Source organism: Spea bombifrons, chromosome 5 (assembly GCF_027358695.1).
Source record: "Spea bombifrons isolate aSpeBom1 chromosome 5, aSpeBom1.2.pri, whole genome shotgun sequence".
Classification (NCBI taxonomy): Eukaryota; Metazoa; Chordata; class Amphibia; order Anura; family Pelobatidae; genus Spea; species Spea bombifrons.
The window spans coordinates 84400012-84422518 of record NC_071091.1 but is presented as its reverse complement, the minus strand read 5'-3'; the positions used below and the strand labels follow the sequence as shown (position 1 = coordinate 84422518).

The 22507-nt window shown below is 36.3% G+C and overlaps 1 protein-coding gene across 1 annotated transcript; it reads left to right on the top strand.

Annotated features, from left to right (window-relative positions):
- Positions 1–819: 819 nt before the first annotated feature.
- Positions 820–21981, top strand: ALKAL1 (ALK and LTK ligand 1). Its single transcript, XM_053468242.1, has 6 exons — positions 820–876; positions 1059–1348; positions 18329–18382; positions 19878–19958; positions 20132–20204; positions 21378–21981. Exons 1-5 carry the CDS (start codon positions 836–838, stop codon positions 20191–20193), a joined length of 528 nt encoding a protein of 175 aa, XP_053324217.1. The 5' UTR covers positions 820–835; the 3' UTR covers positions 20194–20204; positions 21378–21981.
- The last annotated feature ends 526 nt before the right edge of the window (positions 21982–22507 follow it).

The window sequence follows — 22507 nt, the reverse complement described above, 5'->3', positions numbered from 1 at the left end:
ATAGAGATTGTATTGTTGTTTGTTTTTTATTTAATTGTATACATATTGTTGTTGCTTTCAACTTCTTTATGTTTCAAAACAAGATGTTTTATTTTTCTTTTCAAACCAAGGTGATCATTAGTCCACTGCCAATGCAATGTGTATATTGAGACAGGTGCTACTCAATAACATTGATCATTTTTCATTAAAAAAAAAAGAATAACAACTCTGGTTCCATAAAAATTATTGCTTCATTTTACTATGTATCTAGCTGTTACACATACATACCTTCCAGTATATTTGATACCCACGTCCAAAAATGTATCAAAAAACGAAATGTGTCAATCAATAGTTGTTGCATTATAGCTGTAATGATATGGCAGCATCAATGTGGGATTCAATATTAGACATTACATTGCCATAATCTTTTCTCTAAAAAATTGTTTCATCTCAAGGGGTTAAACTAGTGTAGAATTATATCAAAGCATCAAGCCAGTCCTGACTCCTTCTGTGATTTCTGCTTAGCTCTTCTCTCCCAACTTGACTTACATTTTTTTTTCTCTATGAACCAAGCGATAGTGATGGAGAAGAAAGCTAAGTAAATCCCATACAAAGCCAGGATTGTATTATCTCTGCTGCCTTGTTAATACCTTTTTCTAATCCGTGGCTATAAATGTTGCCCTGAAGGGATCTGGAAGATGTGGAATGAGAGTCAGCCCTGAGGGAGGAGAGAGACTGGGTAGTCAATTAAGGGAGGATATATATTTTTTTTTTTGCCATGCTATTAGAGGCTGTGAATAAACCTACCCTTAGAGGAGTGTTAGCCAGCTGGGTGGATAATATCAGATGGAGAAAGATGTGGAGAGAGTGCGGATTGTTTGATGATTTTAGTTTGAAGTGAGTAGATTCCTAATCTATCCAGCTGTTGAAAATCACAGCAAAGTTTACAATTTTTTTTATCATTTTTTTACTTGGGACACTGAAAGAGGTCCTGGGTCTGGCACCATGAAAAGTCCGAAGATGACAATGGAAAGAAGCTAGCATGTATAACGGTTCTTTTCCCCATCTATCTTCCTCAGGATCGCAGAGGGAGAGATGCAGAGGGCAAGGAAGTTGCACGCTCTGCTGGCCATCTCTTTCTTACTGGTCACCTCATCAGTTCGAGGCAATAGTCAAGTGCAAATGAACGAAAAGAGAACTCTTCTTGATCTTATAGTGCAGGTCATTGGGGACAGTAACAATAGTAGAGAAAATGGAAAAATCCTTTCCAGGCGGTATAGTGAGAGCGTCGTGGACTCAGCGGATCGCAGACTATCCTCCAAGGAGAGGACAGCCCCTGCCCCAAGACCCAGCAGCAGGAGACCCATAGGTAAGTGTTTCATTCTAATTGACTCTTATTATGCATGCGTATCCTGAATAGTTTTTGATCTCTTCAGCATTCATTTATTTTAATCTTGAATGTCATCAGCTGTGAAAGTTGAGTCGGTAAGAAGACACATGCTTCTAATCTGATCCGTAAAACACGGTTTTATCTTCCTTGAGAAACGACTCTACGCTCTTCCTGATCGTTTCACAGAGTTTCTTAATCGGTTTAGTGGAGCTGAGCAGATTTCGTGTCGGGATCATGGTCTGCTTGTTCTGCCCTCTCTCTATCAACTCTGTCCGCTTCATTTTACATGATCCTACTCTGCCCCAGACCTTTTCCATTTAGTTCCAGACAAGCGGTTTAACCCCTGCATGCCAGGGATAAACTCCAAATAGACAGAGCTTCGATAAGAACCTGTGTATGGGCTATATGAGAAGACACAGAAACTTTTGCATTGAAAGTTTTCGTGAAAATCACGAAACAAAGATATGATCAAGATAAATGCATCTTATGTATAAGACCATACATCTATTTATCTATCATGTATCTCTGTGCCAAAGGAAATATAGACATTGTTTACTTTTTATTTACACTCTTGTAAACTTTTTATGTCTCAATGAAATATATATATATATATATATATATATATATATATATATATATATATATATACAAACACACACATATGTATACACACATACACACACACACATATACGGTATATATACATATGTTTTGATAAGACTTTGAGCTACATTGGTGTCCAACCATGAATCAATTTGGTCTGAAAATCAATAATGCTGGTCTAGTTTCTGCCTCACTTGACAAATCCACATCATACTGATTGTGGAGGACAAGTCAATTATTACAGCCCCCCCCCCGGCCAGTGGAGGAATGTATTTCAAACGCAAATGTTTTAGGTCCACTTTCAACCATCATCTAATGTTGTTCTAACTACTCCAGGGCTGGTTTTAAAGATCCCCTTTCAAATTAAGAACAATACAGTGGTTTTCACTGTTGATGAAACTAATCATTAGATACAAGTGATCATTGGCTCATTTTTACCAATAGAAGCATTCCAACAGCCATCAAGTTACATCATTCATTCTGGATACAGTCAAAACGGTTAATCATTTTTCAAAGAAAGATGTCGATCAACACAGCATACAATAACAATGCACAAACATAAATATAAACTAAAGCAACCTTAGTATATACAAGATAAATAATAATCAAACATTTTACATTTTATATATAGAAAAAAGGTAACAAAATGTGTTACAGTATATGTATAAAAGTACAAATCAGGATTTAGCAGGTTTCAATGTGTCATATTGATTATAATGCGTGAGTGATTTAATGGGAGTGTTTGTTTTAACAAAATCTGTTAGGGAAATTAGTCATGTCATATACAAGGTAACTCATTTTCACATATTATCTGACCTCGAAAAATATGTGAATAAACATGGATATGATGCATGTGTCTACGTGTTAATTAATAGGGGCTTACGTCAATTCAAATGTTTGGCTTAAATGGGAGTATATATCTACAGTATATTAGTACATAGGGCCTTCCTTATCAAGCCATCTGATTCAATTAAAATTTGTAATTGAAATAAAACTCACAAACAGTATTTATATTCCCCCCACATACAATTTAATTGGAAAGCAAAATGTCTTCAGGAATTCGGTAATGTTACTTAACATGGTACAAACAGAAGACACATTACTTTATGACTTCACAAGAATTACACATAAAGAAAGGTTGGGATGCAGCACTCAGCAGTGAAATGGTGCACGAGCCAGGGTACCACCAAGTCCCTCAATAAATCCAAAATAAAGAAGCAGAGGCTCAGCACTCAAATGATAAGGTGAGTTTATTTCATGCAGGCAACGTTTCGATGCACAGGTCTTTCTCAAGCCTAAGGCTAAGGCTTGAGAAAGACCTGTGCGTTGAAATGTTGCCTGCGTGAAATAAACTCACCTTATCATTTGAGTGCTGAGCCTCTGCTTCGTCACAAGAATTACAGCACGTGGTGAAATTTTACATTTAACCCTTTGAGCGCCGAAGGTTGGGGCACCTTTTTTCTCTTTGGAGACTGGGACAATTTTCATAATTCTGGTGTCACAACCATGCAAGCAACTTATACTTTAACTGGGGAAATCTATTTATTTTTATTCAGGACAAGTAAAGTTATTCATAGCTTCCATAGTGGCTACAAAAAAAATCCTTTAAAATTTTAATTTATCCATGTTCTTCCCACATGCATTCAAAACCAAACTGTAACATTAAAGGAAACAAAATCATAATGAAGCTGCTAGTTGGCCTAGGACCAATATGCAGCCTTCTGTTCAGTGTAAGAGAAACACATGTTGTTCCTCTTCAAAAAGAAGTCTTAAGTATTCAACTGTCAGACTTCATCTGGGGAGGTAAGATGGCTACCAGCCAAAATAGATAGGGGGCAGCTATTTTGCTTACACGAAATAATATTTATTTAAATATTTCCTCATATTTTTGTATAGAATTTAATTGAGTAACTGTATGTTCCAAAATGTATTCCACAACAACTGTCACTAAATTTGCTCCTTTAAGTTATTGAACCAGGCATCTGGATACATTTCACTTCAAATATTCTGATATGTTTAGCAAGGAAGGATTTATAGGATTCTGATGCATGGCTTCACTATGTTGTGGCTTAAGAACTAATTTGGTAAAAACTCAATGCAGCTGCTTGAGTGGAGAGTTCTTGATGTGCATTGCATTTGATGAAGCATCAAATTCTAACTTTAAAAAAAACAAACATGGTCTATTGTTTCAAGTGAAAACACTTCAAATGCATGCTGTGAAGACCACTTACTAGAGGGGGATGCCCTCTCAGATTTCTCTATATATTATGCAGGGCCAAATTATTATTAACTATTTTTATTTATTTATGTATTTATTTATTGCAAAGAAAATTTGCCAGAGATGTCTCTTGATGATGAATAAAGAATTCAATGGGATTTATTTTCTAAAGGGAGAGTTGATAGAACAGTTTACAAGAGATTCACAGTTTAAACTCCTTGAAACTACTTTATGAATGTCCAACCCCTGTGCGTTTCTGCTTCAGGAAGAGCATGGTTGGCCCTATAGAACAACAATGAAAACCACAATGTACAGTTATTGGGGATCACAGTTCAGTAAGTAAAGCATGTCAAGTTAACAAATTATTATTTGTTTATCACAGTTGTTTGAACTGCATCATTGATCTCCTAAATAAAGGCTGTACACATTTGATCCTAGAAATTTACAAAGTGTCCGTTGTCTTATGACATCTTCCTGTTGAAAAAGTATAGTTATAAAGATGTCTTTGTTGGTACAAAGAGGTTATTGGTTTCAACTTTTCAGTTGATGTTGTATGAGGTTGGTCAGATGAGATGTTCTTTAATCACATAGTCATCAAAGTGTGGCAATATATTGCAAAGCAATATAAATAAACATTTTTAGAAAATGCTAGCATGTCATAAGGACGTTCCATTTTAGTTACCCCTAGGCAAAAGTCTTTGATTCTCTGTCATTGCAGACTTTGAAAAAAGTATGTTTTTTTTTATTCAAAGGAACTAACATCAGTAAATCACATATAATCCACAGACAATTTGGTTTTGGATTTATTGATTGGATTTATGAAAGGGAATTATTGTAAAAACAAGTAGATTTCACTTTTTAGTATTGAAACGAGCATTTAATGTCTTTTTCTTTGTTCCTCCATATTTTCCCATATTAACATAAAGGGTGCTGTTCATTGTAGGAATGGGTAAAATATGAAAAAAAACTCTTCCTTCCCCATGGTGGAATTTTTGCTGGGACCACAGTTAGTAGGAAATGCTATACATTGCATATGTGCTTAAATGTGTGCATTTATATGTACCTAGTGGTACTAATTGTCAGGCCTGCATACACAATCACTTTAACATCTCAAATTAAATATACGAGGAAACAAATTGTCATATCACTATATATAGAAACTTCTCACATCAATGCAGAAGTAGATTTCACTGAGCACATTATGACTGGAATTCATAATTACCCCGTAGACAGGTCACCTTCAGCGATGGTGCAAGAATTTTTGTCATCTTAGGCAAAACCAAATTTTGCCGCCCACTTGGCTCCACCCCTTGCATACCGACCTTGAGGGTGGAGTCATGTTAGCACATCATGAAGCGCCCACATGCATTGACAGCGCCAAAGTTGCAGGCATAAATCGCAGGTCACACGCCAAATGCAAGACCCTGGCACCTAGATTGCACGCATAGGACTTGCTTAGACACTCAGCTCTAAGACTCACATCCAGACACTCAGCACTAACACACACAGAAACATTAACATACAAACCCCCACACACACAAACATACCCTGATACAAAAAAACAGACGCACACATACTAAAATACCCAAAGACAGATGTTCACACACTAATGTACCAAAGAGCAGACTTACATACCTATATACAAACACACTAAAATACCCAGGTAGACACAGAATAACATACATTGCCAGACACACACATGCATACCCAGGCAGACGCTAACATACAGACACAAAAACTAACATGCACACATCCATATCCAGGCAAATACTAATGTGTAGGCACATAATAACATACCCAGGCAGTCACACATGTATACCCAGGAAGACACTAATTGGGAAGGAACTACATTTTACCATTTTTCAAGCTGCCCTAGTTAAACAGACAAAAAAGGTAGAACCAAAATCTTCAGGGCAATGCTTGCAAATCTTTGTAAATGATGGATGCAACAACTGGCCAACCTAACTTCCCTTTTCTCTTATATTTTCTCCCATGTTCCATTTAATGTTCTGGTAAAGTGAAGCTGAAAATTATTCACCAGTCTGAAGTACTCTTGTAAGCAATATTGGTGTTTATTGGATAATTTTAATGGGGAGCATTGTCAGGGACCATTCACAACTGTACGCAAACATATTTGCAACTCCTGGTATCACTAGAGAAACCAATGGAATATTACTGCTAATAAATATTGACCACTGTGTTTAGGGGTGATATAAAACATTAGCCTACTAAATTATTTCAGCCACAACTCTTTAAATCTTTAAACATACTATGATCTCAAATGACATTGTATGAAGAATTATTACTTTATGAGAAAAAAAAAATTGAATTCTGTTTGCTTACATAAATCATGAAGAAAATGCACAAAAAATAATCTGATTGAAAACAAGTGTCCTGACAGTTGAAAAAAAAATAATGTTATTTTAAAACAAGTTTGCAGTCCACATATATTAATCATAAAAACTACAATTTGTAAACTAAAAAATATTGTTACATAAATGCCAGTGGAAAAAGCTTCTACAAGGCCACTCCTACCACACCTCTCCTGCTTTCCAAAAATAATCTTAAACAAATTCCTAGTTTACCAAACTTCATTTTTTTATATTTCCAAATTGATTTGAAGTTAATTAAGTTAGTTTGCTGTTTAATGGGATTTCTTTTCCAAGCATTGGGTTGTTTTAGAGTTTAAATATCAAGAAATCATTTATAATATATACAAATGTTTTAAAAACTCAATAAAGCGTTAAGTAAAAAGAACAACATTTATTCCACTGATAAAAGTACAATCAACAATGCATGACTGCTTACAAAGCTCATAACCCATATTATCTTTAAAGTTTCACTCTCATTCAGAGATCTAACACCCTTTTTTGAAAGTATAGGATGAATAGATACACTGGTTTTAGTGTTAAAGAAGAAAACAATTCTAGACTGTGCTATATTTTTTAGCATATCCTAAAGAAAGCAATTTAACCAAAATGCTTTGGGAATGTATATATTTTTTTTTTATAGTATAGTTATTTTTTCTTTGAAAGAAAATCAGATGTACTTTAGGCTATAAATAATAATGTAAAGAACAAAAATATGATATATTTAGGAATTAAAAGTTCACATAATCTTCTGTAGATATTATAAGAATAATAGAAATCTGTCGTAAAGCAATGAAACTAACAGTTTCACTGTATTAAGGAGAAAAATGTTTTATTAGGGGCCAGATAAACCCTAAATGTTATAGATCTTGAAGCAGGATCCCTAGTTCACAATGCAGGAGATAGGATTGGCATGCAGAGCTGTTAAAGGATAGCAGTGGCTTTTAGCAGGGCTTCCAATGTGACCAGGTATCCAAGGAGTTGCCAAGGTCACCTTGTAGATAATCATTTTCTTATTTTGTGTTCAATCAAGGAATTTGAATTAGGTACATTTATTAAATATGTTGACTTGTGTCAAAGTCAATAATGTTTAAAATGAAGTGGAAAAAGGGACAATATAGTAAAAAGGAAAACCGATATACTAAGAAGTTTTCAGGTATTAGACTCCCCCATATTTTGGCATACATAATTTGATCTATAAACAGCCATGGTCCAGGGTTACTTTATATTGGACACTGGTTTCACAGAGGAACACTCACAGATATCTTATTTAACATCCAAATAATAAATGCATCTTTATTGCAGTGTTTTTTTACTAACATAAAGTAAACTATGAATTGCATTGGTAACATTTTGCAACATGTGGGCAAAAATCTTTATTCTAAAAATGTATGAAAGTAGCCCTTTCAGACTGAAAGTAGCATTTTCATCTTGGTTACTCTTCAAAACAATATTGATGTTTTTTGGATAACAGCTATAACAAGGTGTGTTGTCAGGGACCATTCACAACCGTATGCAGCCAAAAATATTTACATCTCCTACAACTCCTCCTGGTATCACTAGAGAAACCAATGTAATGTATAAATATCGACCACTGTGTTTAGGGGTGATATAAAATATTTGCTAACTCATTATTTAAGCTAATGCTAACTTATTACTCTGAACTTATGAACTACATCATATGGAGGGATAGAGTGTAATTCTGTTCAATTATACAAGTCATGAAGACTACAATAATCATGTAGTCACCTTCTAGTATCGAGGCAGAAGTTATTGCCCGCAACGTCCGGCTTCCAGCTTCAGTCTTTTGTCACAGAGGATGATTGGGCCATAATCTAAAAACAGCCAAGCAACAGGTTCAAATTGGCACTCATATATTTAGGCACATAAACTACTGGTGCTTCCCAAAAAACCTTGTTACATAAATGTCAGTGGAAAAAGCTACTACAAGGCCATGCCTACTTCATCTCTCCTGCTTTCAAAAGGTGAGCTTTAAGCAAATTCCTAGTTTATCAAACTTACTTTTCGGTTTCCAAGTTGATTTGAAGTTAATTACATTTTCTTGTTCCATAGGATTTCTTTTTCAAGCATTGAGGTGTTTTAGAGTTTCATAAAATATCAAATCATTTATAATATGTACAATTGTTTTAAGAACTCAATAAAGCTTTAAGAAAAAAAATATTTCATTGATAAAAGTAAAATCAACAATGACTGCTTACGAATGTCGTAACCCCAATTATCTTTAAAGTTTCACTCTCATTAAGACATCTATAAAACAACAGCCTTTATTGAAAGTATAGGATGAATAGATACACTGTTAAAGAAGAAAACAATTCTAGACTGTGTAATATTTTTAGCGTAGCCTAAAGTAAGCACAAAATACTTTAGATACCATTCTTTCTAAGGCTGCACTATTCACTCTTGTATAAAGATATAATTTTTTTTCATATTATAGCTTACTTTTCTTTTTCTTTGAAAGAAACTCAGATGTGCCTTAAATAATAATAATACATTAAAAATGAATGTAAAGAACAAAAATACAATATGTATATTTAAAGTTTATATTATATAATACAGACTCTTCTACATTGCTTCACGGTGTCACATCCCATGTCAATTGCATGTACATATTAACACTTAACTAATAAATTAAAGAAACCACAGACACAGTTTTTAAATTGGATACAAATGGCCGTAGCTTTATTAGTGGGTATAAGAGGCATTGATAAAACATTAACCATTTAACATAACAATTAAATATATCACAAAATACAATCCGCCCTTCCTTAGCCAGATTGTATAACCACCAAGCCTCTGCCCACTTCATCCTTATAAAAGCTACAACAGTATAACATAATAACTGTATTTTTAAGGGGGGCGCTCATTCAGCAACAGCCCTCCGAGATTTTAAAATGAGGTAAGAGAATAAACCTTGCGCGCTGCTTATTTATTCAAATACAAACTTCTCTCGCGCTACAGCACAGCTGTGCTACCTGTCCTACCTGCCTGACAACATTAAAACTGGTTTTAGCTGCACCAGCCCGCTAAAACCCAAGTACCATGACCTACCGTAACCCCTGAGTGACCCCTATACCTATCTACTGTCCAGCAATGGATAATTACAGCGCCGCTCAGGCAGCCTGCGCTTTTCAATTCATATTAAGCTTTGGCATCACATTATGCCCTACCTAATTAATGGCCTTGTCAGTGCTCATGTGCAAACCATGTTTTACTGTAAAATAGACACAAAGCATATGCAGCCAATGATGAACGAATCTGTAGTGACATTGGACTGTTGGCGAGTGGCACATAACTCTTAGTCAAGACGTCCGATTCATATCACGACAGTTGGCAAAAAATATAGTATATAGCACAGCTTAATATCACGTATACCACACAACACAGGAGTGGAACAAACTAGGCACTTAAGCTCCTCTAAATCTACCTAGAATCAGCCATTACACTTCAAGACATTTTAGCTGTCTGAGGGCTGCAGTCTTTTCACCACCAGGGTACAAGCTCCTGTGCAGCATGTGCCTGTGACTAGGCATGTGCCTGTGACTACAGACTCTTCTACATTGCTTCACGGCGTCACATCCCATGTCAATTGCATGTACATATTAACACTTAACCAATAAATTAAAGAAACCACAGACACAGTTTTTAATGGATAAAAATGTCCGTAGCTTTATTAGTGGGTATAAGAGGCATTAACAAAACATTAACCATTAAACGTAATAACAAACAATTAAATATATCACAAAATACAATCCTCGCTTCCTTAGCCAGATTGTATAACCACCAAGCCTCTGTCCACCTCAAACTGGAGGCGACCTTTACCCTTATAAAAGCTACAACAGTATAACATAATAATTGTATTTTTAGGGAGGGGAGGGTGTGACGCTCGCTCAGCAACAGCCCTCCGAGATTTTAAAATGAGGTAAGAGAATAAACCTTGCATGCTGCTTATTTATTCAAATACAAACTTCTCTCGCGCTACAGCATAGCTGTGCTATCTGTCCTACCTGCCTGACAACATTAAAACTGGTTTTAGCTGCACCAGCCCTCTAAAACCCAAGTGCCCTGACCTACCGTAACCCCTGAGTGACCCCTATACCTATCTACTGTCCAGCAATGGATAATTACAGCGCCGCTCAGGCAGCCTGCACTTTTCAATTCATATTAAGCTTTGGCATCACATTATGCCCTACCTAATTAATGGCCTTGTCAGTGCTCATGTGCAAACCATGTTTTACTGTAAAATAGACACAAAGCATATGCAGCCAATGATGAACAAATCTGTAGTGACATTGGACTGTTGGCGAGTGGCACATAACTCTTAGTCAAGACGTCCGATTCATATCACGACAGTTGGCAAAAAATATAGTGTATAGCATAGCTTAATATCACGTATACCACACAACACAGGAGTGGAAAAAACTAGGCACTTAAGCTCCTCTAAATCTACCTAGAATCAGCCATTACACTTCAAGACATTTTAGCTGTCTGAGGGCTGCAGTCTTTTCACCACCAGGGTACAAGCTCCTGTGCAGCATGTGCCTGTGACTAGGCACTCAAGCCCATGTTACTCGGAGGGAAAGAAAAGGGAGTGCAGTGAAGCAAGGCAAAAAGAACGAGGCTTACCTGCAAATCATAACATATTCTGTGCCATGAAGTCCTCCCGCTCTTCCTGTCTAGGTGCAAATGGATGGTGGAAGAGTGGAGCTGGCACTGCACTGGATCAACCAGATAATACATATTTGCAGTAGAACCGGTTCTTTGCTATGTCACATTAAACCATATTCCACAGGCGGCACATTTTATGACAAGAGTAGAACAGCTACAGATCAAGTAAGTCTACTACATGATGTGGTCCTTGGTCAATCGGGCTCTAGGGCAGAAAGCCACTGAATGAGGAAGTATGAGATCTAGAGGACCTGAAATATTCCTTTAAGGGGGGCAAGTGGCAAGGGAACTGTGCAGGAAGGGGATGTGAGAAATTGTTGGCAAGTATTCATTTTTCTCATTGTTGTTAGAAATACATTTTCCCTCTTCACAAGGATTCCTGGTGATAAAGTTTATTACTGAATGGCAAATTGAACCGAGATCAGAAATTATTTTTTTACTGCAATAAAACATCTTCAAGGGCAAATGTCAGTAAGTTTCTCTTGCCTGAATAGTTTGTTTAGTGAGATAGAATTAGTCACGCAAAACAACCCGCTGTCCAGTAAATAAGCCTTTTAATCCTTAATAGATAACTGCAAAACTATTTCAGAAAACACTTTTTGTTTCAGTATAAAAGAAACTCATTCATCCCTGTCAGCCATGAAAAGCACCCATTATATTTAATGTGTTGTCAGGTAATGGAAATATTTACTCATTTATGTATCAAATAAAAGCTCTTCAAGAAAAAATAAAAACATTTTTTGCAGCAGCTATATCCAAATTAAGCCTGTGGGTTCTGCAGCATGACAGCTATTTAAGGAACTGTACTTGTCCATTTAACATATTTCATTACCTTCATGTGATACTTTGTTGCAATGGCTGTAACCTAATTTTCATATCACCAAGAAATTAACCCTATGCTCAATTAAATGCCTCTCCTTAATTTTTCACTTCACCCCTATGATTTAAACCCCCATAATCCATCAAAACTCTTTTTCTCCTTATAGATCTTTCTTACTATTTCCATTTTTTATTAATTCACTGTCTGCCGATAACATTTTCCTAAGACTATTATTCCTTTAATTGTTCTTCTTTCTCAATTATTTTCTCTTTATTTTCTCTCTTCTGTTACTCTCAGACCCCAAAGGTTTCCTTCTTTCCTCTTTATGTTCAACTCCCACCTACCTCTTCCAGTTGTTCTTTCTGTAAACCTGTAAGACTTGCATCTCCACTTACTTAGTGATCCCACACCACAGTTTTTCACTTTATGTCTCATTTTATTCCATCTAAAAATGTTAGTAATGTGCATCCTGCTTTCCTTTTATTTTACCACAATACTCCCTTCTCAAATTAATTTATTCTCTTCTTAACCCCTGCCTTTAACTCCTCTTCCAGCGACATTTCCCTAATCTTTTTTTCACTCGTTAACTTCACTTTTAGTGCTGCCTTAAGAGGAACCGGTCAAATATATATAGTCCTGTAGTAAAGTACTGTAATATTTATTCATGGCATAATTGCTAAAAATGAAAATATAGGCTTGGTTTCTTACAGACACAAATTTGCTACGTATTTTTATAAGCAAAGCAACAGACTTAATGAAACTGAAAATCAAAATGAGTTTTATACGTTCAAATGTTTTGTACACAATTTAACATTACCTAATTTTACTTAATTTTGCATATGTGAATAAAATTTTGCATATGTGACATCAAGTTATTATACATTCAATGAAATAAAAACATCTTTTACCAATTCGAACAAAATGGCATATTGCAAGGGTGTCTAACCTCCGGCCTTCAAGCTGCTGCAGGACTACATCTCCCATAATTCTCTTCCAGCTAAGGGGCTGGCTGAGGAGTATGGGAGATGTAGTTCTGCAGCAGCTGGAGGGCCGCATGTTGGACACCCCTGGCATATTGTATTATAGGTCTAAAACAAAGTTTCTGTTTTCTTTCATAAAAATGTAACTAACCTATTCAGATATTTTATGAAAGCAAAATGCATTATTAGATGAAATTTATATTTACATTTATAAAAACTAGAAATTCTTGTCTTGTGTGTCTGTGAGAATTTGTGTACATTCACCTGAAAGAGGACAAATGTGATCAGTGGGGTTATAGTCAGGACTCTGTCTTCATGGACCTTGCTTTGTGCACAGGGCCACAGATATGCTGAAACAAGAAAGAGACTTCCTCAAACTAGTGTCACAAAGTTGGAAGCATAGTTTTTTAAAATGTGTTTGTATGCTGTATCATTAATCTTACCTTTCACTGGAACTAACGGGCCTAGTCAAAACATTGCAAAACCACTCCAGACCAGTGAAACCCAGAGATCTCTTTTGTCTGATGCATGGGACACATCAGGCAATACTTTTGTGAAGTGACGTATCCTTTTTGAAAATCTCAAAGAGAAATATGTGTAACTTCTATTGATATGTATTTCATCAATAATAAAATAAACTGCTATAGAGACAGTAAACAATGTTTACTATACTTATGCTTTGCTTATGCGAAAATTATGGTATGAACATGATGTGTGTGACATCTATATTGCTAATAATCATTTGCCACTTATAGCTATTTCAGTCAGCGATACATGGGCTTTACAAAAGAAATGGATGAGATCTTATACATCTCAGTATACTGTTTTAATGTATGGAAATGTAATATTTTTCTTTATTTAATTTGATTGAGACAAACATTTTGCATATTTGGCTTAAGCTATTATATTTTAACACATGTATGTTGTTAAATACAAAACTACCTGAAGAAGGCAAATAATAGCAAAAGTTTACTAATAATTGTACTGCGGGTTCTTGGTGTCCAGAATCAGAACTGGTTAGGTAGGTTTGTTAACTTCCAATTGACATTAGTAACATTTGAGTTTTACAATTGTATTTGATAGATGTAGAACAGTAAATAAAGATCCAGCTGATATTGCGTGTACAGACTTTGAATGAGCAGGTTTTGGTCTCACTCCAATAGTTAGACACGCCAGCCATCCTTTGCACTTTAATGCACATGATAGCTGCATGCTCCTGTAGAGTTTTTGTGTGGTCCATTTTGCAGGAGAGGAGGGGGGTTCCATTTGATTTCAATTAAGGCACTTTCCTGCTACTGCTTCAATTAGCCAATCAGTGGTAAGAAAAGTTGAGCCACCGAGCAGCACCAAATGACATAATCGATACAGTGATGACATAAACAGTGCCTTCATCAATTGCCTTACCATTAAATTACATTTATTTATATAGCTTCAGCAGATTCAGTAGCGCTGTTACACCAGAGTGAGTAAAATATTTTAAAATCACAAACAATAGCAAACAGCAATAGCAAAAAAGAAGAAGGTCCTGCTCTTGCAAGCTTACAATCCAGTCATCAACTAGTTTACCAATGGCATTACTGACGACAGCAAAAACAACACAATAATTTACATCACAAACCACCTTATCAGTAGCATCAATAGCAACATCAAAAAGCCAGCACCAATACCTTTACCTAGCAGCTCCGCACCTTATCTAGCGACAACAATGAGACTGGCAGGACAATAACATACATAAGTGTCCTTCTAGTAGTAACAATCCACCAGTAACCAGTCAATGCTAAAAGCTAAAAATGCTGTACTACAATTTTAATTTGAAGCCTTTAAAAACAATGTCTCTGATAGCCCTCTCATGGAAGATTACCAGCATGTTCATTTTGGCGGAAGTTCCCACCGGATTCTATGTATAGAACATTGAAGATAGTAGATGGCAAATAGAAAAGATGAGGGAAGAGAATGGAGAATGATGAGGGAATAAATGATGCGGAAAACGATGCAGAAGTGGTTGGCAGCAATGGTAGGGTAACATTTAGAGAGTATGAAAGTAAAACAGGAAATAAGGAATAATCAATTGGCATTTTAGCATTATAAAAACAAGGGATCGGTAGTATCATTTATGGCATACAAAGTCTGCAAAAAGGAGATTAAAATGGCTAAACTAGAAAATGAGAAACTTATTGCCAAGGAAAGTAAAACCAATCCCAAGAATTTTTTTAAGTATGTAAATGGGAAAAAGTTAAAGGTAGAGAATGTTGGTAACGTTATTATCTGAAACCGGAAATTTGTTTAGTGAGGACAGAGAGACAGCCGACGGCTTAAATGCTTTTTTTTCTTCTGTTTATACCAAGGAAGAACCAATGACGGAGCCCCTGCTGGCTAATTTTAAGGAACCGTTGCAGCAAACATGGGATTGGCTGACACAAGAAAAAGTGCTCAAGCAATTAAATACTGTTAAGGTAGACAAGGCCCTTGGACCGGATGGTATACACCCAAGGGTACTGAAGGAACTAAGCCTAATTCTGGCCCAACCATTATTACTAATCTTTAGGGATTCTTTCAGCTCGGGCATAGTTCCATTAGATTGGCGCAAGGCAGATGTTGTGCCCATATTTAAAACGGGATCAAAATCTCAACCGGGCAATTACAGGCCAGTAAGCTTAACATCGGTAGTGGGGAAGTTATTTGGGTTGCTAAAGGTATACATTCAAGATCATATCTTGATCCATAATCCAATTAGTAGAAGTCTAATTAGTGGATTTGTGAAAGACCGGTCTTGTCAAACCAACCTATTAGCAGTCTATGAGTAAGTTAGTAAAAAATATAGACCTGGGGGTGGCTGTAGATGTGATTTATCTGGACTTTGCTAAGGCATTTGATACGGTTCCGCATAAAAGGCTACTCTATAAATTAACAGAAATAGGCTTAGGGGCAAATGTCTGTATGTGGATCAGAAACTGGCTAAAAGATAGAATGGATATTTCTCAGCCTGTACGCAGGTATTAAGTGGAGTGCCTCAGGGGTCTGTCCTCGGTCCTCTTCTTTTTAATTTATTTATAAATGATCTTCCAAGCTGCATTGAGAGCCATGTCACAGTTTTTGCTGATGATACAAAATTAGGCCGGATAATTCAGACTAATCTTGAGGATTTTTCTTTGCAGGAAGATTTAGACAGAGTTGGGGACTGGGCGTGCAAGTGGCAGATGAGGTTCAATATAGAGAAATGCAAAGTTATGCATTATGGTAAAAATAATAAAAATGCAACCGATTCTTTAAATGGAATATCCTTGGGGGAAACTACCAATGAGAAGGATTTAGGAATAACGGTTGACAACAGACTTGACAACAGTGCGCAATGCCAGCAAGCAGCTGCGAGGGCCAATAAGGGTTTGGCATGCATAAAAAGAGGTATTGATTCAAGGGAGAAGGATATTATCTTGCCTCTTTATAGGTCATTGGTAAGACCTCACCTTGAATATGCGGTACAATTCTGGGCACCGGTCCTTAAAAAGGACATTATGAAATTAGAAAAAGTGCAAAGGAGGGTTACGAAAATTAATAAGAGGATTGGGAGATACTAGTTATGAAGAGAGACTAAAAAAGTTAAAATTATATACGCTAGAAAAACAGAGTCTCAGAGGGGATATGATAACATTATACAAATATATGCAGGGCCAATATAAAGAGCTCTTCAGTGGCCTGTTCATTAACAGAAATATACAAAGAACAAGGGGTCACCCTCTGAGACTGGAAGAACGCAGGTTTCATAGACAACAAAGGAAGGGATTCTTTACAGTGAGGACAATAAAGGTATGGAATTCACTTCCAAGGGAGGTGGTGTTATCCAATACATTAGATACCTTCAAAAGGGGCCTCAATATTTTCTTAAAAAGGCACAATATACAGGGAAATAAATAGAATAACATTAATATTTTAGAGCTTCTTGATCCAAGGAGAAATGCGATTGCCTCTTGGAGTCAAGAAGGAATTCGAAGTAGGTTAATTAGGGTTTTTTTGCCTTCTTTTGGATCAAGAATAGGAAGGTTAGGTAGAAGGGTTGAACTGGATGGACTTAGTTCATAAGGTTGAAAAAAGACCTATGTAACTATGAGAGAGAGCGAATGTGGGCACCGAATAACATATTTCATTCCTAAATTAAAATGCACCTGAATTTTAGGCCAAACCGAATGTGCTGGAAACAAAATTTCCTTCAATAATTAAATAATTATAATAGTTATAATTCGGACATATTTTTCAGTTTGTTTTGGCCTATTTGCACATATAATGTGACTCCATAGACCATGTTGTTTATGTCACAAATCACTATAAAAATATATATATATATATATATATATAAAATTAACCCTATAAATACAAATAATGACACTATTTTAACCCCTTCAAGACCGGGACGTACATGGTACTTCCGGGTCATAGGTCACCGCCAGACCGGGACGTACCAGGTCATTGATGATGTGCGATCCAGCATCGCTATGAATGCTGGTATCGCGAGGGGCGGCTGCTACTGACCGCTGGGTGTCCCCAGCGATCTGTAGCAGCCACTCCCCCTCAATTCCTTGCACATGATCGCTTTGAAGCGAATCACAAGCACGGAATTTAAATATTTTAAAAAAACTGCACCCTTCAAGGGAAATCGCAGTACTCAAACGCCGGTCGTGAAGGGGTTAATCATCTGCTTTGACTTTATGTTTACAATACATTCCACAGGAATATCTGATGTTCACTTGAATCGCATGACTAATTTCCATGTTATTTTGAGGGTAAAAGAAAATTATATAATGATAAAAAGCATCAATCTATTTTTACATACAGCACTGTAGTCAAATGCAAACCAGTCACCAAATATGCCAAAACTTTTTTTCAGGACCCAAAGTAGGTCACATCAGGATTAAGACAATGAAATGAAATACTTTTTTATGAATTACTGGCTGTATAAAGTTAAAACAAACAATATGAAGGGGAAAAATAATTAACTTTTCTATTTTATTGTATATGAAAAAGCATTTTAATCTCAACACAACAGTAATTGAATTCATTTAAATAGTAAATCCAGTATTAATTTAACTTACATTTTTACACACAGGTCTTGCCTTCAGATATGTTCTGATGCTTAGTTGATCCACCAGCTTTTAGAAATAATGTACATATAGTGCCTTTTACAAAAGTTTTCAGAACAGAAAGTTTAACCATTTGAGGTCCTGAACTGTTGATAGTGTATATTTACAGATTCAATAACTGTTGATTTGCATTTTTTTTTATATTTTTCAGAAATATTTTCTCGAGATCCAACTTTAAAAGACAAGTTCTTAAATCATTTTACAGGTAGGGATGATACAATGCTTTTTCTTTTAAATGTTTTACATATTCATCGTTTAGATTAAAAGATCAGCTCACAAATAGAGCTAAACATCATCTTCAAGCTAATGATGTGATTTGAAGGTTGCCACGTCCAACTGTCAATGTGCTTTTTCCTTGAGCTCACTCCTAGAGAAAACTGCCATACTGTTTTTCTTAGTATTTAACTAAATCATTTAATTACAACTACTTATTTAATGTGTGCCTGCAGATATCTTTTTTTTAACATGTTGGGTTAGACAGAAAGAGGGCCAGTATTATTAGCTCTCCCCAGATCCAACAGTACCTGAAAAGTACAATTATGTTTAATTTGCTAAAAAAGATACCGTATTTGCTCGATTATAAGACGACCCTGATTATAAGACGACCCCCCAACATCTGAATATTAAATTAGGAAAAAAAAGAAAAACCCTGATTATAAGACGACCCTATAGGAAAAAAGTTTTACTATTAAATATTAATTCTTGTAAACTATTTTTTTTTGTTTTTATTTCCTTTTATTTACCAAACTGCCCCCAGTAATGCACATCTGCCCCAGGCATGCCTTATACCCTCCTATATGCCATCTGCCCCATGTTATGCCTTTTAACCTCCTATATGCCACTCTGCCTCCAGAAATGCCTTATACCCATATATGCCACTGTATACCACTGAGCAAGAAAGCCCACAAACTGAGTTACACCAGTTCTATCAGGAGGAATGGTCTAAGATTCCAGCTAAGTGAGAAGCTTGTGAAAGTCTAGCCCAAGCATTTGATCCTCTGGATATCTGATATAGTGAACTAGAGGTGAAAAATGATCTGTTATAAATTGTTTTAAAATTAACTTTGACCTGAAATGAGTAGATGCCTTAATTGACTTAAGATATGTACGACAATACGAAATGTGTTGAGTTTGAATGTCTGTAGACTAGGTGTATATAAACATTCAGCCTTAACAGTATATTGGTGGAAATGTTTCCTCTGTAATGACACAAGTGAAAATAAGTGACTTATTTTGAGTGGTGATTCACTGTATGACAAGCTAGTTAAGTGTTGTCTGTTCTTGCCCAAGCTAAACTTTTTTTTTTTTGTTACAAATTTTGTCTTATCTTGAACATTGTCTTCTAGTTATCTTTCACCGGTTCTCTCCTGTCCACCCCTCACTTGTTACATTAAATGCATACTTTTTTCTTTGATTGTTTTTTCAGTACATGCAGAAAACCATATTTTTACCAAATATATTTCTTTGAAATTTCGTTCACTATGGAATACATTTCTCCCTTTTACTTTTAACTCATGACTAGAATTAAAACAAATTAACTTATAAGGGAAAAAACATCAGTTTAACATTTGATGCAAAGGTTTTGTTTTTTTAATAAAAAACATCAAATATACAAGGTACAGTGGATAGTGTATAGATGCATTTCATGTAACTGAAAAGGACACCTGTAATAACCCCAATCATTTTTTTATTTTAAGCAGGTCCTGTGACATTTTCAGCAGAATGCAACAAGCATTTCTTTAGAGTCTACCACAATACTAAAGACTGTTCAACACCAGCTTGTAAGTAATATCGAAAGATAGTGGTAAATGTATTTAATCCAGGCAAGACCTAATCGTGCGCAGAAAATATGATAGACACAATGTTATATACATATTTTTTTAAGTTTTAATTTGTTCCAGTGCTATATTGATTAATTGAAAAATCAATTAATTTGCAATGTTCATTTTTTCAGATTACAAAAGATGTGCAAGGCTGTTAACGCGGTTGGCTTTGAGCCCATTATGCTCACAATAAAAGATCCTAGCGTAAGTAGACACAAAAAGTGTTGCTAACATGCATATGTATATTAAAATAATACCCTTAAGATTGCATAGATTAGTATAACCATTGACAAAATGTTTAGTCCACTCAGCATAAATATATCATAATGATAACCTCTGTTATTCACTGATATACCGTATTGGCTCGAATATAGGCCGCACTTTTTTCCCCCCACTTAAAGTGGGGGTGCGGCCTATATTCGGGGTCTAGCGCCCGACGCCCGGGACATGCAGTCCCGGGCGCCGGGCAGGCAGCGGGGTTAGGATACAGATCCCCCGCAGCGGTGCAGGGGACCTGTATCCTACTGTCTGATACGCTCAGACAGCCTCCCCTGCCAGCACTTCCCACAGGGGGGGTGCCGGCACGGGAGGTTGTCTAAGCGCATCGTGCGGATGCGTTTTACCTCTGCACCCCCCCGGAGTTACCGGAGCAGACTCCCGGGTGTATTGCGGGGTCGGCGGGGGACATCTACGCAATACAACTTCCGGTGCCGGCACCGGAAGTTGTATTGCGTAGATGTACCCCGCCGACCCCGCAAGACACCCGGGAGTCTGCTCCGGTAAGTTGGGGGGGGGCAGAGGAGGACAGTGGCAGCGTATCTCGGGGAGGGAGGACAGTGGCAGCGTATCTCGGGGAGGGAGGACAGTGGCAGCGGATCTCGGGGAGGGAGGACAGTGGCAGCGGATCTCGGGGAGGGAGGACAGTGGCAGCGGATCTCGGGGAGGGAGGACAGTGGCAGCATATCTCGGGGAGGGAGGACAGTGGCAGCATATCTCGGGGGGGGCAGAGTGGCAGCATGTTTTTTTGGTGCTTTTTTAAAGAAAAAAACTTTTTCTTTAAAAAAGCACCAAACTTTTAGGGTCTCTGAGGACATCTATTCAAAATGCCAAAACTGCTTACAGCAGGTAAATGCCAGAGTGAGTAATTAACACTATAGTGCTTATTCTTTAAGTGATTATTTTGGTAATTAACAATGTTAGTCGGTAAAGAAAATGTCTGTGTCTTGAAAAATATTGTACATTTTCATACGATATGTGCATTCTGTGCACATGGGCTATTTATGTAAACATACTTTTAAAGATATATATATATATATATATATATATATATATTACTGGTTTACATTTTAATATCAATTTGTGTTTCTTTTATTGTAGATCTGATCTGCTAAAACATAACTTTGATTTGCCAAGAACGTGCCTTGAATCCCTCTCCAAGTGCAGATGTCTCAAACTACGTTGATCTGAGTTACCGTTTTCTCATAAAATGCATCTTTTTTTTTTTTCTTTATGTTGAACATTCCATAACCACGTGAACTTAATACTTTTAATTTTTTAATATATTGTCCAGGGCTGAGAAATGTAACTATTTATTTAAAAAAACACTGTATATAATATGTACTAATATTATACTAAATATATGTTATAATCACTTGCAGAGTCATTTATTATTTTTTGTTTTTATTTTTAACGATTTACATTGTAATTCAAATTTGTTGCTCAGGCTGAAATCTTTTTATTTGCACTAATTTGAAATGGAAATGATCTATATGATTGAATACTTCCAAGTAAGCTTTTAGGAAGATGTATTATTGTCAGGTTAAAATATCAGAGATTGTGTAGTAAAGCTTTGGCAAGATATTGCACATAAAACCAAATGCATGTTGTACAGGCACATTTGGATGGGCTGCAAATAAATTTCAAGTATGTGACTGGAAAACTGCAATGCAGTTTTGATGGAATAAATAATATGCATTTGTGACTTTCTAGTTGTTTTGCTTATCAAATTTAGTTTTACCAAACGGATTCCACAAATTTCGCTAAATGGAATAAAATGACCTTTAATCAAATGACACTATTTACGCAAAGGTGAGAATCCGCTACAGTGACATGCTAAACAACATTTTGGTTCCGAATACTGACATACACAGTATTTCATTTCATACATGGGTCAGCCCAAAATGTGTAATAACCTAACTTCCTGTTTTACGTTCCCAGAACCTCCCTTTTGCTCAAGTAAAATGCGTGAATTGCTCATTAGGCATACATAGTTATTAGCAGCTTACAGTGGTCAGGATATCCTATGGAACACAAATCCAGATGTTGTCAGCCAGGATATAGGTTCATTGGTCAGAACAGTCCCAACAGATGTGGAACTATTAACAGCTATGAAATGCATATTGAATAGACTTGGGCGCCGGAAAACTTTTCGTGTTCGTCGTCGTGGGGGGAAAAAAATCTTCGTATTCCACGAATATTTGCCCATTCCTGTGTTCGGCACCTGCACT

Coding starts and splice junctions, on each gene's coding strand:
- ALKAL1 (XM_053468242.1), top strand. CDS start 836: ATGTGGAGAGAGTGCGGATTGTTTGATGATTTTAGTTTGAA. Junction 1,349..18,328: donor CAGCAGCAGGAGACCCATAG/GTAAGTGTTTCA, acceptor TATATTTTTCAG/AAATATTTTCTCGAGATCCA. Junction 18,383..19,877: donor GTTCTTAAATCATTTTACAG/GTAGGGATGATA, acceptor TATTTTAAGCAG/GTCCTGTGACATTTTCAGCA.